Source organism: Symphalangus syndactylus, chromosome 16 (assembly GCF_028878055.3).
Source record: "Symphalangus syndactylus isolate Jambi chromosome 16, NHGRI_mSymSyn1-v2.1_pri, whole genome shotgun sequence".
Lineage (NCBI taxonomy): Eukaryota > Metazoa > Chordata > Mammalia > Primates > Hylobatidae > Symphalangus > Symphalangus syndactylus.
In genome coordinates this window covers 66,169,725-66,185,454 of record NC_072438.2, presented here as the reverse complement: position 1 = coordinate 66,185,454, position 15,730 = coordinate 66,169,725, and the positions used below count along the sequence as shown (strand labels likewise).

General features: G+C 36.3%; 1 protein-coding gene across 1 annotated transcript in view; it reads right to left on the bottom strand.

Annotated features, from left to right (window-relative positions):
* Nucleotides 1–15,730, bottom strand: part of LIFR (LIF receptor subunit alpha) — an 82,434-nt gene that overhangs the window by 29,780 nt on the left and 36,924 nt on the right. Inside the window, exons 6-9 of the mRNA XM_055245644.2 lie at nt 7,801–7,975; nt 6,476–6,730; nt 2,010–2,139; nt 1,418–1,587 (exon numbers count right to left, since the gene is read on the bottom strand). Coding sequence (XP_055101619.1) covers nt 1,418–1,587; nt 2,010–2,139; nt 6,476–6,730; nt 7,801–7,975 — 730 coding nt within the window. The remainder of the gene's footprint in view (nt 1–1,417; nt 1,588–2,009; nt 2,140–6,475; nt 6,731–7,800; nt 7,976–15,730) is intronic.

Here is a 15,730-nt window from a genome sequence, read left to right as displayed (position 1 = left end):
AAATGTAAGCATGGTAGGGTAAGTCTTACAGTGAAGATGGAACTTAAGATGAGCTATGCAGGAAGAATTGGACAAAAATTGGCCAAAAAAAAAAAAATGCAGAAAAGCATTTTAGGCAGAGATGGCAATAATGAAGGTACAGCGAGGCAAACTGCATATTACACTGGTGATAGTGTGTGTGCCCAATTGAGTGGTGGGAAAGAATCACATGGGAAGTAAGGCTGAAATGGCAGAGGGCAGACAAATACATACAAATACTACCATGCACGGATAAAATGTAGCCATGGTGACACTAGCAAAAATCCAGAAATCACAAAGATGACAGGAAAGAGTAACTGATAAAAGTGACTTATGCTTACAAATAAGGCAACAGGATCATCTACTAATCAGTTGTGAGACTGTATGATACATGCCCTTGGTTTAGGCCCTTTCTCCCCTGCCTGAGACTCTAAGAGAAGGTCTAGGCTGTTGCTCAGTGTGCTGCGAGCCTGACATGGAGTGTTAATGCACATGGACCATGGGAATGAATACCAAAAAAGATCAACCACATTTTATTTTTATTTGGAGCTATGTGTTAATACGATTGGTAAAAATACAGAAATCATCAGTAATAAAAGGGACGAACTATTAATACGTACAACAACGTGGATGGCTCTCCAGGACATCCTTAAAAAAAAAAATGCCAACCTGCATACTGATTTCATTTATGTAACAATCTCAAAATGATAAAACAACAGAGATGAAGAATAGATTCGTTGTTGTCAAGGCATAGGGATGTGACTGTATGTACAGGGGATGCTGGAAGCGCAACATGAGCAAGTTCCTTTGTAGTGACAGGGCAGTTCTGTATCTTGCATGTGGTGGTGGTTACCTGAATCTATACATATAAATTGCATAGAACTACACACACACACACACACACACACACACACACACACATGAGTACAAATGAATGCACATAAAAACTGAGCAAGGTCAGTAGTCCAGTTAATAGTGTTTTAAGAATGTCAATTCCCTGGTTCTGATATTGTACTAGAATTATATAAGATGACACCACTGGGGATAGCCAGGGGATGGGTTCACAAGGCTCTTATTATTGCAGCTACCAGTGAGTCAACAATTACTTCAAAATAAAAGTTTTTAAAAACTGGGCAGAAGATATTTCAGAAATCAAAAATTATCAGAAAGAGCTACTTACAGTTTATTTGTAAATTACTAATTCAAGTATTTAAATTCAATAAAATAGTAAAACTTGAAATTATACATTTAAAGTTTCTATAAATAAAATTTATGAAATATTAAGTAACTATAAAGAAAATAATCAGCAAAAAGTAATCCCTATAAGCATTTTTCATTAATCAAAGCATTTCACCACTTCTAAAGTTATTTTTAAGACATTAGTTTATGTACAGCTTACCTTTCTCAGTTATATTAACTAAAATTGTTGATTGTGATCGACCCAGAGGATTGTGAGCATTCAAAGTAAAATTATATATTTCTTGATATGGAAGCATTTGAAATAATAATTGATAGCTTTCATTTGTAGGTGCTTCAGTTCTTTTAAGTCTAACATATTTTCCTGAAAAACTGTTAATTAAAAGAAAAATAATTTCAAAATGGCAAGAGATAAATATTGCAGGAAAAAATGGGCAAACTTGTAATACTTAATTGGTATAAAAAGTTTAAATTTCTAATTAGAGGCATATTACATACTCAGAGAAGAAAATGTATATGATACAGAAAATAGAAGAAAATAATCAGCCATAAGTTTACTACCCAGAAACAGTCTCTGTTCAAGTGTTCTTCATTCTAAGCTTCTTAAAAGAGGAGACATGAAATTGAGTGTACATGTGGCTGAACTGCAGTACTTGTAAGTGTAATTTTATACAGCATATTTGGTTTTATATCTTGTTTGTAACATAAATGATCTAGTGCAGTTCCCTATGTCATTTAACATGTACTTCCAACGTACTCCTTGCCATCTGACATCCTTTCCCAGTTACCATTACCTTTCAACTAAAGTGTAGCTTGTAGCACGTGGGCCCACCAATGCTGTCGCTCTTCCTGGATTCCAATTACATATAATTTCTTTTAAATCATGTGTCTCACAATTCAGTTGTTGAGGAGTATCTGGTGGATCTAACAGAAGAAAAATGTAGGTACTCATGATTACACATATTTTCCCTGAAAACATAATATTTTATAAATGTCAATGTTTTCCACAATTTCCTAAAAAATGAAATAATTTACTATTTACATTTTACTTTTGAATAATGCAGGAATTATTCTCTGTAGCATGTCTTGTCAGAGTTCATATTACATTAGAATTGACAGATTAAAATATACTGAAAAATGACTCTTAGCTCATTTGGAAACTCCCTATAGCAACCTGAAAGATCAGTTATCACTTTTTTCCCTTAATCCTATTTCAGAGGCTACCAAATCTCTCAAAGAAACCTGTGTCTAATATGTTAAGTCAGAGAAATCTACAGGGTAAAAGTATTATCATCTATCATCAATACATTGTGATTTGAAAATACCAAATCATATTGAAAATCAGTAAGTCATGTTACATGTTTCAGAGTTCTAAAATACATTATAAGTACTGTTATTTAGAAAACTCTTGGTAAAATTCTGCATCTCAGTATATTCGAACTGACCGCAGCTCTTTTGTTGTTTTTCTCTTTATCAAAACTGTTCTCCCTGGCTTTAAGGCAGGACTAGAAAAATTAAAGAAATTTTTTTTTTTTTTTTTTTTTGTAAAAGACGAGACCTTCAAAGTGATAAATGAGCCCAGGTGCGGTGGCTCACATCTGTAATCCCAGCACTCTGGGAGGCCAAGGTGGGCAAATCACCTGAGGTCAGGAGTTTGAGACCAGCCTGGCCAACATGGTGAAATCCCGTCTCCACTAAAAATACAAAAATTAGCCGGGTGTGGTGGAGGGTGCCTGAAGACTCAGCTACTCGGGAGGCTGAGGCAGGAGAACCGCTTGAATCTGGGAGGTGGAGGTTGCACTGAACTCAGACTGTGCCACTGGACTCTGGCCTGGGCGACAGAGCAATACTCCGTCTCAAAAAAAAAAAAAAAAAAAGTGATAAATGAAAATTCTGCAGTCTGACACTGCTTATTGTAGAAATTCATATTTCTGTAATCATGTTTAACCATACACATATAGAAACTGGTATTTCCTCTGTCATATTTATCCAAACTATCTTTCACTTTAGGTAAAAGTTCTTTTTAAAAAAAACTACTTGTTTAAAAATTCTGTAAAATTTTTTTTTCACAAACCTGAATTAAAAAAAAAATACTCCTTAGTTTATCAACCAAAACTTAGAAAATTTCATACCTTCCCCAGAGATAAGGATAACATCCTTCAATGATATTTTAGGTAACATTAAGAGGATTAATGAGTGTTTATATGAGAGTTTAACAATTAGATAAGTAAACAAACATTGACATATTTATTCTGAAAACTGTTTTAAATCTAAGGCCAAATATTCAGTCACTCTATTAAAACCACATAACAAAAATTTGGAATATATTTTAAATGCTGGTTATTTTAGGATTTGGTAGATATTAAGTTGAAATATTAAAATCTAAATAACAAGAGCAAATAAGAGATAAATAGAAGGACAGACAGAAGGGGAAAAATTTGAGAGGACAGTATTTGAAATGTACTATTTTCTTTTCAAAGAAATTAACTTCTAAAATAATCAACTGAAGCTAGGTTAAAAGCTAGGTATACATCAACTACATTTTTATATGCCAGTCAATAGAAAATGCAATTTAAAAAACAAAGTCATTTTTAATAATACCAGAAAACACCAAGCACTAGGAAAAAATTTACCAAAAGATATAAAGACCTCATATTGAGATGAATTAAAGAAGACCCAAGTAAATGTAGGGATATACCATGTTCATAGTTTGGGAGATACAAATATTCTAAGAATGAAAATTCTCCTAAATTGATCCATAGATTTAATGTAATCCCAATCAAAATGCCAGCAGGTTTTGATTGGGTAGGTGTGTGTGCATGCAGACGTGTGTGTAGGGAAAAACTAATAAGCTGATTCTAAATTTCTTTTTTTTTTTTTTTTTTTGCATTTAAAGATTTTATTCCAAAAGGATCACAGTCTTGGTATCCATTTTTTTTCCTCCTGCCTAGACAAGACGGCTACATACTGACTCAAACAAAATGCATTTGTTCTCTAACAATTTAACTTGTACAGCTCTTATAAACAAGGCCCATAGGTGTATGAAGCCTACCGACTTAATCAGTAACTTATGTCGTTAACCTTGTATAAGCAAGTATGCTTGAGATGTACCAGTGTTGGACTGTGTATTGGATTTAGTTTTTTCTTGCAGGAAAGCCTTTCTTTTTTTTTTTTTTTTTTTTTTTTTTTAATTATACTTTAGGTTTTAGGGTACATGAACTCATGGACACAGGAAGGGGAACATCACACTCCGGGGACTTTTGTGGGGTTGGGGGAGGGGGGAGGGACAGCATTAGGAGATATACCTAATGCTAAATGACAAGTTAATGGGTGCAGGAAATCAACATGGCACATGGATAAATTTCTTTTTTTTGAGATGGAGTCTCGCTCTGTCACCCAGGCTGGAGTGCAGTGGTGTGATCTTGGCTCACTGCAAGCTCCGCCTTCTGGGTTCATGCCATTCTCCTCCCTCAGCCTCCCGAGTAGCTGGGACCACAGGCGCCTGCCACCATGCCTGGCTAATTTTTTTGTATTTTTTTTTTTTTTAATAGAGATGGGGTTTCACCGTGTTAGCCAGGATGGTCTCGATCTCCTGATCTTGTGATCCGCCCGCCTTGGTCTCCCAAAGTGCTGGGATTACAGGCGTGAGCCACCGCACCCGGCCTAAATTTCTTTTCAGTCTTTTCAGTAAATGGTGGCTTAACAGGATATCCATAAAGAAAAGGAAATAAATGAATCCTGATACCTAACTCACGAAATAACCTGCTCTTATAAATTTCCTAAAAGTTCCCTCTGAAGGGAGATGTTACTGCTGCTCAACAAATATTGTACAATATTTCAACCTCCAAATGTTATAAGTGAAGGTTAAATTATAAATTAAATCAGCTTGTTCTATTACTATGATAAAAGATTACAACACTGTTTGATATAACAGAAATGGAAACAGTGCATAGTCTCATCTTTTAAGTTTTTATTTCTTCTTTCATACTTTTAAGTAATAGCTCACTTTTGGTATTGCTCACGAAGCAACTTCACTACATATACCACTGGGTCTCAACTTAGACTCCAGGACTATTTGTGAGAAATGTTGCAAGTAATTTCCTAACACTCCATTAAGAAGGATGGTATGATTTCCAGGATTTAAATTTCAACATAACCTCACTTTCACTTGAATTCCAAATGCATTACTCAGGAGACAAAAAGAGAGTCAGATTACAGCCACCAAGCTGAGACGAGCACCTAAGCCTGGCTATTCCTTTGGGAATACGTCGGTATCTGAATGAAATTCATCACAAAGTACTGTATGAGTAAACGAGAGAGCTGCTGATCTAGACCACAGCTGAGAATCATAAAAAGAAACAAAGAAAAAGCACTAAGCAATCAAAAGAAATATCATAAAATCTAGTCAATCTATCTTACACACATTATTCAGGTGACCTTTAGACCAAAATCCCAGACTTCTAATTCAGCATACAGGGAGAAAGGGACTCACTGATAAAGATGAAGCTGTCAGTGACACCAAAACATTACAGTTGCTACAAGGAAGGGAGGCAGAAAAACTAAAATTGAGACCTAAAAATTCTACATATTTATCTGTGGACATTCAACACAAGCCACATGGGCAGGGCAGCCCACAACAAACAACTGTTTTTGGAAATACCATGGAATTTTAGACTGTAGGGTGATCATGTTAATAGACACCTTGAATGACAGAGCATACATCATATATAGAATGCAGTGGGAGAGTACGTTTCCCCTCACCCATGTCCTCCTGCCAGCCTGTTCTCCTCAAACATAATAGTTAAAAGCTGGAGAAGATATGTTATGCTACTGAAAGATTTTGTGTAAAATTGCTATAATTTCTTTAATTTAGATACTTTAAAAAAGGTATACTTTAACTGGAAAATGAATTCACATAATTTCTAAACAATGCACGGTTAAGAAATATTATATACTATCCTTGACTTAACAAAACTGTTAACTAAGAATTTAAACTAAACATTAGAAGCCAGATGTTTCAAATCTGATTACAAAACCAACAAATTACACAGATACCGGTTATGTAGAAAACAAGCTTGCAATTCATTTTAAAACAAGCAAATATTCTACTGCCTCCTTTGTATATCCTTTAAATTAAAGAACAAAGAAATGAGAAAGAAACAGAATCACTCCTCCCACCCCCCACTCCAGAAGAATTAAGGCATTCAAGGAGGACCAAAACAGGTTAATAGGAATTCTCTCTTTAAAATCATATACTTACATCCAGCAAAAATAACCGTTCCAAATATGTTATCTTCGGTTGTAAAAACTACATTTGTTCCACTACTTGCAGAAACAGAAATATTACGAATCTTGATTGCAACATTTTCCCCATCAAGATGGATCAAGGGGCAGTTTGTATGGCCAATCAGTGCTGATAACACTTTTTCTTGACTCACACAACAAAATGTTATGTCTGAGCCCACAAGTATCACTTTATCTTGAGGAAAAACCTTAGTCTGAGAATCAGGTATCCCTAGAAAGAAAAAGAGGAATTATAAACATTTTATATACAAGTATTTTACGTAAACTTTTCTGTATTTTAAGACTTTTTTTTTTTTTTCATAAGATGACTTTTAAAATAGCCCAGTATATACACTACAAACTGTTAGGTGCTTTGTAATGATAATGGTCCAAAGATAAGGTGTGTTCCACAGGTTTTGTAGGAGCAAGATATATACGACAAATTTTTTAAAAGTGTATGTGGTTTTATTTACTTATGAAGGGATAATGGTGAGGAAACAGAAGCAGATTACAGGTCAGTGTCTAAAGTTAATGCCATAGGTTTATGTCTAAGAAGTCTAAGGGTTGAAATTCAGTGGGTTTATATATACATGTGAACAATCCACGTCCCCCAAAAATCACTAAATAATTCCATTCCTTTTATTCAATGTATTTAGGGCATATGTCTTACTTTCCATCTGCCTGAATATATGCCCAAGTACTCCACACCCTAAAAAAGCAATTTACTTTAATCTAGTCCCCTTCCTTCCTCTAATCCTTTTCTCCACAGAGTGATCTATCTCTACAATGATTACCAGCCTTTTCAGGATTTCATTTTATGGTCAACAATTTTCCAGGCCCCCCATTCCAAACTGCCAACATGCTCCCTGTATATGAGTTTTACTTAATGTACGGATGCTTTTTGGTATGATTGCAGATCCCCGTGTTCCTGGCAATAACTGTAGCCTCTAGGGGTCTGCTCTGTGAGCCAGAAATTGGGAACCATTTTTTTTTTTTTTTTACATAGATTTCATCTCAGTATCATCTACACACAATTTTCAATGCTCTTCAATTCCTATGACAGTGATTTTCAAACCTGTATGTTTATCCAACCACTCAGAAAGTTCTTTCGAAATATAGATTCCTGAAGCCTATCTCAGACTTTTTGATCAAAATCTCCAGGGATGGTGGGCTTAGCAGCTCCCAGGTAATCCTCATGCAGCTGAATGAGGTTATGAGAAGTGAAAGCTCAAACTAAATCTTACTCTTAAGTGAGACTAATTTAATTCACTTGAAACAAACATTCTTTAAATATAAGCTTACAAGAAATGTTCTTCACAGGGCTCCAGTCACTCCACTCTTTGCGACCAGAAAAATGAAGATTGTCAATGTAGCATCTAATTTCCACAAAATGAATGGCACACTCCAAGGGCATATCTGAGGCCCAACTCCAGTGATGAAGGGTATCTTTGCCATTCAGAGTTGTGTTGTGGGTCACCTAAAAATGAACACAAACACAAAACTGTATTTCCAAGTAGCAATATGTTTTGCTTTCCTTTAGAATTAAAAGACACAATAGATTCCATAAGATCATCAGCTAAGTTTATGGTTTGTCCTTTAATACAACTCAGTTTTGTGTAAGGTATAATAGCAGAGTAACAACAATCATGATTCATTTTTGTTTACTTCTTCAACTTTAGACCCTAATGTATTATATAAGATGTTGCTATTCATTGAAACATTCAATTTGGTACGCAAGAAAATACAGGTTGAGTATCCCTTGGGACCACAAGTGTGTTGGATTTTGCACCTTTTCAGATTGCATTATATACTTCTCAGATGAGCATCTCTAATCTAAAAATCTAAAATCTGCCTGGACACAGTGGCTCACACCTGTAATTTACTCAGCACTTTGGGAGGCTGAGACCGGCAGATCCGTTGAGCCCCGGAGTACAAGACCAGCCTGGACAATACGGCGAAACCCCGTCTCTACAAAAAAATAAAAAATAAAAAAATAAAATTAGCCAGGCATGCTGGCTTGTGCCTGTAGTCCCAGCAACTCAGGAGGCTGAGGTGGGAGGGTCTATTGAGCCTGGAAAGTCAAGGCTGCAGTGAGCTGAGATCATGCAACTGCACTCCAGCCTGGATGGCAGAATGATATCCTGTCTAAAAACAACAAAAAATAAATAAATAAAATAATAAAAATCCCAAGTCTGAAATGCTCCAGTGAGCATTTCCTTTGAGCATCATGGTGGTGCTCAAAAAGTTTTGAATTTTAAAACACTTTGAGTTTTGGATTTTCAGATGAGGGATGCTCAACCTGTATACCACTGCCTAACGACTTAAATTTTTCAGAGTAGAATTAATGGGGTTGTACTTTCAAAAGTTTAAGTCAAGGAGAGGGGCAGCATTTCAATAAAATAGTTTTAGACTAGATCCGTTTTTTATATAAGTATTCTATATATTTACTTTTATTTTTAAATAGAAGATTAAATATGTATGTTATACTAATACAAAATATTATCAATTGTGAGAAATGAGCAAGATTTCAATAAAATATTGAGGTGCTATAAAAGATAACTTGGGACTTCTAGGTAAACACAATAGATTAAACAACTATTTCCTTCTCCCTTACCTCCTGAAATCACTCCAAAGTAAGAGTAAACTTTTTTTTAAGGTGTGAATGGACAAAGACAAAATGTAGGAGATAAAGCAACATCACTAAAATCTGGAAGCTGGAAAGCAGATGGATAATGGTAACTGATGTAGAAGACCTGAGAAAACGAAATCTTAAGCATCCAATGGGAAATACAGGAAACCAGCTTGTTTCTATCACAGAAATGCCAAAGGGCTCAGTCAGTGGCTGTCCCAGGCTCCCCTGGAAATAAAAAGCTCAAAACAGCAGGACTGCTTGAAAGTCGTTTGAAGATATGTTGGCTATCCAGATCCCTTCCCACACTCCATGCTACCGAAGGACTACCTTCATTTACCTTGGCAGAAGAATAAAGATTTATGTTCTGGAAAAGTAAAACAGAATATCTTTGGATTGAAGAATTTTAGGAAGAGATGAAAATGGGGACTATCATTCCAAAAACGGGGGGATTGCTAACCTATGCCTTCGTCCTCTGCTCAGCTCCCAGGATACTGGTTTGCCAGACTAATCCTCACCAGGTAATAGTCTAAATGAACTTTTCTGAGTCACATGGACACATCAAGATGAAATACCTAAAATAATATTTGGCATTTGCCACCTGCATAGCCCATCCTCATCACTCTAGAGGGAGGGCCCCCATCAACAAGTCCTATCCAGAGAAACCAAAGTTCCAATTAGATTAAAAAAAATTTTTTAAGAGCCCCTCACTTAACTATGAGCAGCAACCAGGATGACCAGAAAGTGTACAAGAAATTCTAATATGAAAGTCAATAACTGAAAAGAAAAAGAAAAAATGTGAGGAAACAGGGCATGTAGAAAAAAAATTTAAATCATTACTATCCTCAGAGATAAGATATTGCATCATGAAACAAAAACTGGATACATTAAAAAAAGAACATAAATCCTTTCAAAGAAAGGATCTTCTATAAATTAGTAAACATATGAATAGAAATTCAATAGCAGGATGCAAAATCCAGTTTAGAAAAAATTTCTCAGAAAATAGAAAATGCATAGAAAACAAGAAAGATAAAAACAATTAGAGGATTGTTGTGGAAGGTTCATGAAGAACAGAAGTTCTAAGAAAAAAGGAGAAGACAGAGAAGGATGAATCAAAGAAATAAAATAAGAAATTCCCAAGTTGACACACATGTGTTTTTAGACTGACAGGGGCCCAATGAGTGTCCAGCACAACAGATAAAGATAGATTCACACTAAGAAACAATGGAATCATACCTTCAAAATCTTGACAGAATTTCCCAACCTGTAATTCTATACCCAGTTAAACTAGTAATCATGCAGAAGTGCAGAATAGACATTTTCATAAATGTGGTATCTCCATGTATTCATTTGGTAAGCATTTTACACTCCGCCCAGTAACATATGAAAGTTCCAGTTCCTCTACAACTTCTCAGTAATAGTAGCTGACAAGCTTTTAAATTTTTAAATAATTAAATTAAAAGAATAAATTATATTTGCAAGCTAGCTCCTATAGATAGCAGAGAATACCTACAATAGCAAATCACTACTGACAGTTGGCTCCCTCTATTCATCGCTCCACATCTGTGGGGTCAACCAACTGTGGATCAAAAATACTTGAAAAAAAAATTGCATCTGTGCTAAACATGTGCAGACATTTCTTGTCCTTATTCCTTAGACAATACAGTATAACAACTATCTACACAACACTTACATTGTATTAGGTGTTACAAATAATCTACAGAGGGTTTAAAATATACAGGAGGATGCCCGTAGGTTGTATGCAAACACTACCGAGCATCTTTGAATTCTGGTATCGAAGGGAGGTCCTGGAAGCAATCCCCTGGAAGATATCAAGGGCAAGTGCATATGCTTCTACAAAAATGAGGAAATAAGAGAACGACTGGAGATTTAGCAAAAAGAAGATCCATCATAAAACAAAGTTGTAGGAAATACCCTAGATGACGGAGACCCCTTGGACCACAGCTTCCTAAGAAATGTGCTGAAAGACACTGAAGTCTATCTTGCGTGAGTTATAAATATATCTAGGTATTAATCCATTCAAACCTAGAACTGCTTGGTAGGGGTTGGGGCTACTGGAGCCTCTGTGATGCCTCTGGCCACAGGTGGTCTCAGCTATTTACCACACTCTGTGCTATACAAATATTATCAGTGTCTATGTGAGCCTTCTGTGAATAAGTTTGGGAAGCCAGTCAGAAGGCCCTCAGAGAGATTTATTCGCAAAGATAAAACTGATAAAGTACTTAGTATATTTGAAAATTCCAAGGAGATCTACACAGCCTGCAAAGAACTTAGGATTAAAGTAATGAAGCAGAGACATAAACAAAAAAGCAATATAAGGCGTGTACAAAAAATTGTGGATTTTTCTATAGACCATAATACAAATGATGAATACTGTTCTACCAAAAATTATCATAGACTCTATTGGAAAAAGCTAGGAAAATGGCAGGCTGCAGGGAGAAGGAGGGCGAGGGAGGAGCAGAGAGAGAAATGAGGCGGTAGGGGGAGAGAAGGAAAGGGAGAGGGTTGCTATCAAGAAATAGCAACATAAGCATGTTATTTGGAGAAATGAAGATAAATAATGAAAGGGATCAGTTAAAAGAGTTGAAACAGGTCGTTTCCAGGGAAAGTCAAGGAGGAGTATTTGTGTGGGGGGGAGCAGCGCCTGGTGAGCTCTTCCCAGTGTGTGCAGCACACAGCTCCCACCGCCAGACACAGAGACCATGGACAGACAAGTGCCTCACAAATGAAACATGAATGCAAAGAGTTCTTGACTTTAAAATTATTATAAAATAATAGCATTAGTATAAAATAATAGGATTATATCATAAAATGACTGATCACAGCAATTTTGTCTTAAATACTGACATTAATAACACACTATTAATAAAAATGCCCTGGGGCATTTTCCCTTACATTACAGTTCTAAAGAAATGTGTTCTTTCTCATTGTTTCTTGCTATTATTTTCCCAAATTTTTTCCCAAAAGTAGGGAATTACTGTCTTGTCATTGGCTGACTTACGCATGTTGTGGAATGAGCTATACGGTTTTAGCATAACAGTCCCTTCATTTAAGTTTGATTTCACTCACATTTCAGTGTCCCTCTTTAATTCTAGTATTCTCTAGTTAGTTCCTCCTCAAGTTACATTAAAAATAAAAAAAGCCTCATCCCTATCCGTCTGACAAAGGGCTAATATCCAGAATCTACAAGGAACTTAAACAAATTTACAAGAAAAAAATCAAACAACCCCATCAAAAAGTGGGCAAACGATATGAACAGACACTTCTCAAAAGAAGACATTTACGTGGCCAACAACAAAAAGCTCATCATCACTGGTCATTAGAGAAATGCAAATCAAAACCACAAAGAGATACCTTCGCATGACAGTTAGAATGGCCATCATTAAAAAGTCAGGAAACAACAGATGCTGGAGAGGATGTGGAGAAATAGGAATGCTTTTACACTGTTGGTGGGAGTGTGAATTAGTTCAACCATTGTGGAGGGCAGTGTGGCTATTCCTCAAGGATCTAGAAGCAGAAATACCATTTGACCCAGCTACTGCATTACTGGCTATATACCCAAAGGATTATAAATCATTCTGCTATAAAGACACATGCACACATAGGTTTACTGCAGCACTATTCACAATAGCAAAGACTTGGAACCCACCCAAACGCCCATCAATGATAGACTGGATAAAGAAAATGTGGCACATACACACCATGGAATACTATGCAGGCATAAAAAAGGATGAGTTCATGTCCTTTGCAGACACATGAATGAAGCTGGAAGCCATCATTCTCAGCAAACTAACAGGAACAGAAAACCAAACACCATATGTTCTCACTCATAAGTGGGAGGTGAACAATGAGAACACATGGACACAGGGAGGGGGACATCACACATCGGGGTCTGTCAGGGACTGGGGGGCTAGGGAAACGATAGCATTAGGAGAAATACCTAATGTAGGTGACGGATTGATGGGTGCAGCAAACCACCATGGCACATATACACCTATGTAACAAACCTTCAGTTTTGCACATGTATCCCAGAACTTAAAGTGTAATAAAAAATTATAAAATTTAAAAATAAAAAAATAAAAAAGGCTTGTCCCTAAAGGGAGTAGTGACAAATAATATTTGTTTAGCAGCTTTACAGATATACTATTTACTTTTCAGACCCCAGAGCAAATATTGCAAATGATAAAAACTAGGTTTGAGGAGTTATCCTAAGCCCGTAAGTGGTAACCCAGAATGCAAAATGTTAGGCCACAATGACAAGTTAAGCAATATAATTTAAATAAATAATAGCTTTAAGACAGCACTGGCAGAACTGTATCAAAGCTAGCTGCAAATTAGATTAACAGAAAAGACTTGCCATTAGAATCACGAAAAGTGAGAGTGTGCAGGCTGAATTAAGATGGGCTTTAAGGCCGGGCACGGTGGCTCATGCCTGTAATCCCAGCACTTTGGGAGGCTGAGGCGGGCAGATCTCAAGGTCAAGAGATCGAGACCATCCTGGCTAACACGGTGAAACCCCGTCTCTACTAAAAATACAAAAAGTTAGTCAGGCATGGTGGCATGTGCCTGTAGTACCAGCTACTGGGGAGGCTGAGGCAAGAGAATAGCTTGAACCCGGGATTTGGAGGTTGCAGTGAGCCGAGATCACATCACTGCCCTCCAGCATGGGCAACAGAACAAGACTCCGTCTCAAAAATAAAATAAAATAAAATAAAATAAATTTAAAAAAGGATGGGCTTTAAAATAAGTAGGCAGACAGCAAAAAAGTGAGACCCCATCTCTATAAAAAATGAAAAAAAAAAAAAAAAAAAAAAAAGCTGGGCACAGCAGCATGCACCTGTAGCCCCAGCTACTCAGGACACTGAGGCAAAAGTATCCCTTAGGAGTTTGAGGCTGCAGTCAGCTATATGATCATGCCACTGTACTCCAGCCAAGTTGACAGAGCAGAACCCTATCTCTAAAAACAAATGAATAAAATAAATAAAATAAAATAAAATAAAATAGGGAGTAGGATTTGACCTGGGTCTTGAAATGTAGGTTCGTGTAGGATACGTGAGAAGAAAGGGGAGGACATTTTAAATTAAAAAATATATATTTCTTATAAAATATAAATTGTAGCAGTTAAGAGCAGACTCTGAAACCAAGCTGCCTGGGTTGGAATCCTGACTCCACCACTTAAAGTCTTCCTGTGACTCTGTATCATCTGTAAAATGGGAATAATAATAGTATCACCCTCCTGGGACTGCTGTGAGGATAAAAAGAATCAAGGTATACAGTAATGTGCTATATAACAATACTTCAATCAATGTGGGACCACATATACCATGGTGATCCTATAAGATTATAATGGAGCTGCATGGTGATCCTATAAGATTATAATGGAGCTGAAAAATTCCTATTACCAAGTGACATCATAGCCAACATAATGTCATAGTGCAACGTATTACTCATGTGTCTGTGGTAATGCTGGAATAATAAACATACTGTGCTGCTGGTATAAGAGTGTAACACATAATTGTGCTCTGTACATAATACTTGATAATGATAATAAATGACTATGTTACTGGTGTATGTATTTACTGTACTACACTTTCTATTGTTATTTTAGAGGGTACTCCTTCTACATGTTTTTAAAAATTAACTGTAAAACAGCCTCAGGTAGGTCCTTCAGGAGGTATTCCAGAAGAAGGCATTGTTACCAGAGGAGATGGCAGCTCCATGCATGTTACTGTCCCGAAGACCTTCCAGTGGGACAAGATGTGGAGGTGGCAAACTGTTATACTGATGATCCTGGCCCTGTGTAGGCCTAGGCTAATGTGTGTGGTTTTGTCCTTGTTTTTAACAAAAAAGTTTACAAAGTTAAAGAAAAATAATTTTTAAAAATACAAAAAAGCTTATAGAGTAAGGATATAAAAATATTTTTGTACAGCTGTACGATGTGTTTGTTTTAAGCTAAGTGTTAATACAAAAGAGTCAAAACGTTTTTTAAAAATTAAAAGTTCTGAAGTAAAAAAGTTACAGTAAGCTAAGGTTAATTTATTACCAAAGAAAGATAAAAAGTTTTATAAGTTTAGTGTGGTCTAATTGTACCATGTTTATAAAGACTACAGTGGTGAACAGTCATGTCCTAGGCCCTCACATACACTCACTGACTCACCCAGAGAAACTTTTAGTCCTGCAAGCTCCATTTGCGGTAAGTGCCTTACACAGGTGTACCATTTTTTATCTCTTTAAACATTTTATTGATACATACTATTTATGGGATACATGTGAGTATTGGTTACACACACAGAATGTGTAATGATCCAGTCAGGGTATTTGGGGTATCCATTATCTCATGAGTATTATCATTTCTATGTGTTGGGAACATTTCAAGTCTTCTAGCTACTTTGAAACATATAATACATGGATGCTAACTACAGTCACCCTACTTGGCTATCTAACATAGAACTTGTATCTTCTATCTAACTGTATCTTTGTACCCATTCACCAACCTCTCTTCCTGCCCCTGTCACACCAACACACCCTTCTCAGCCTCTAGTATCTATCATTCTATTACTAATAATATCTTTACCTCCATGA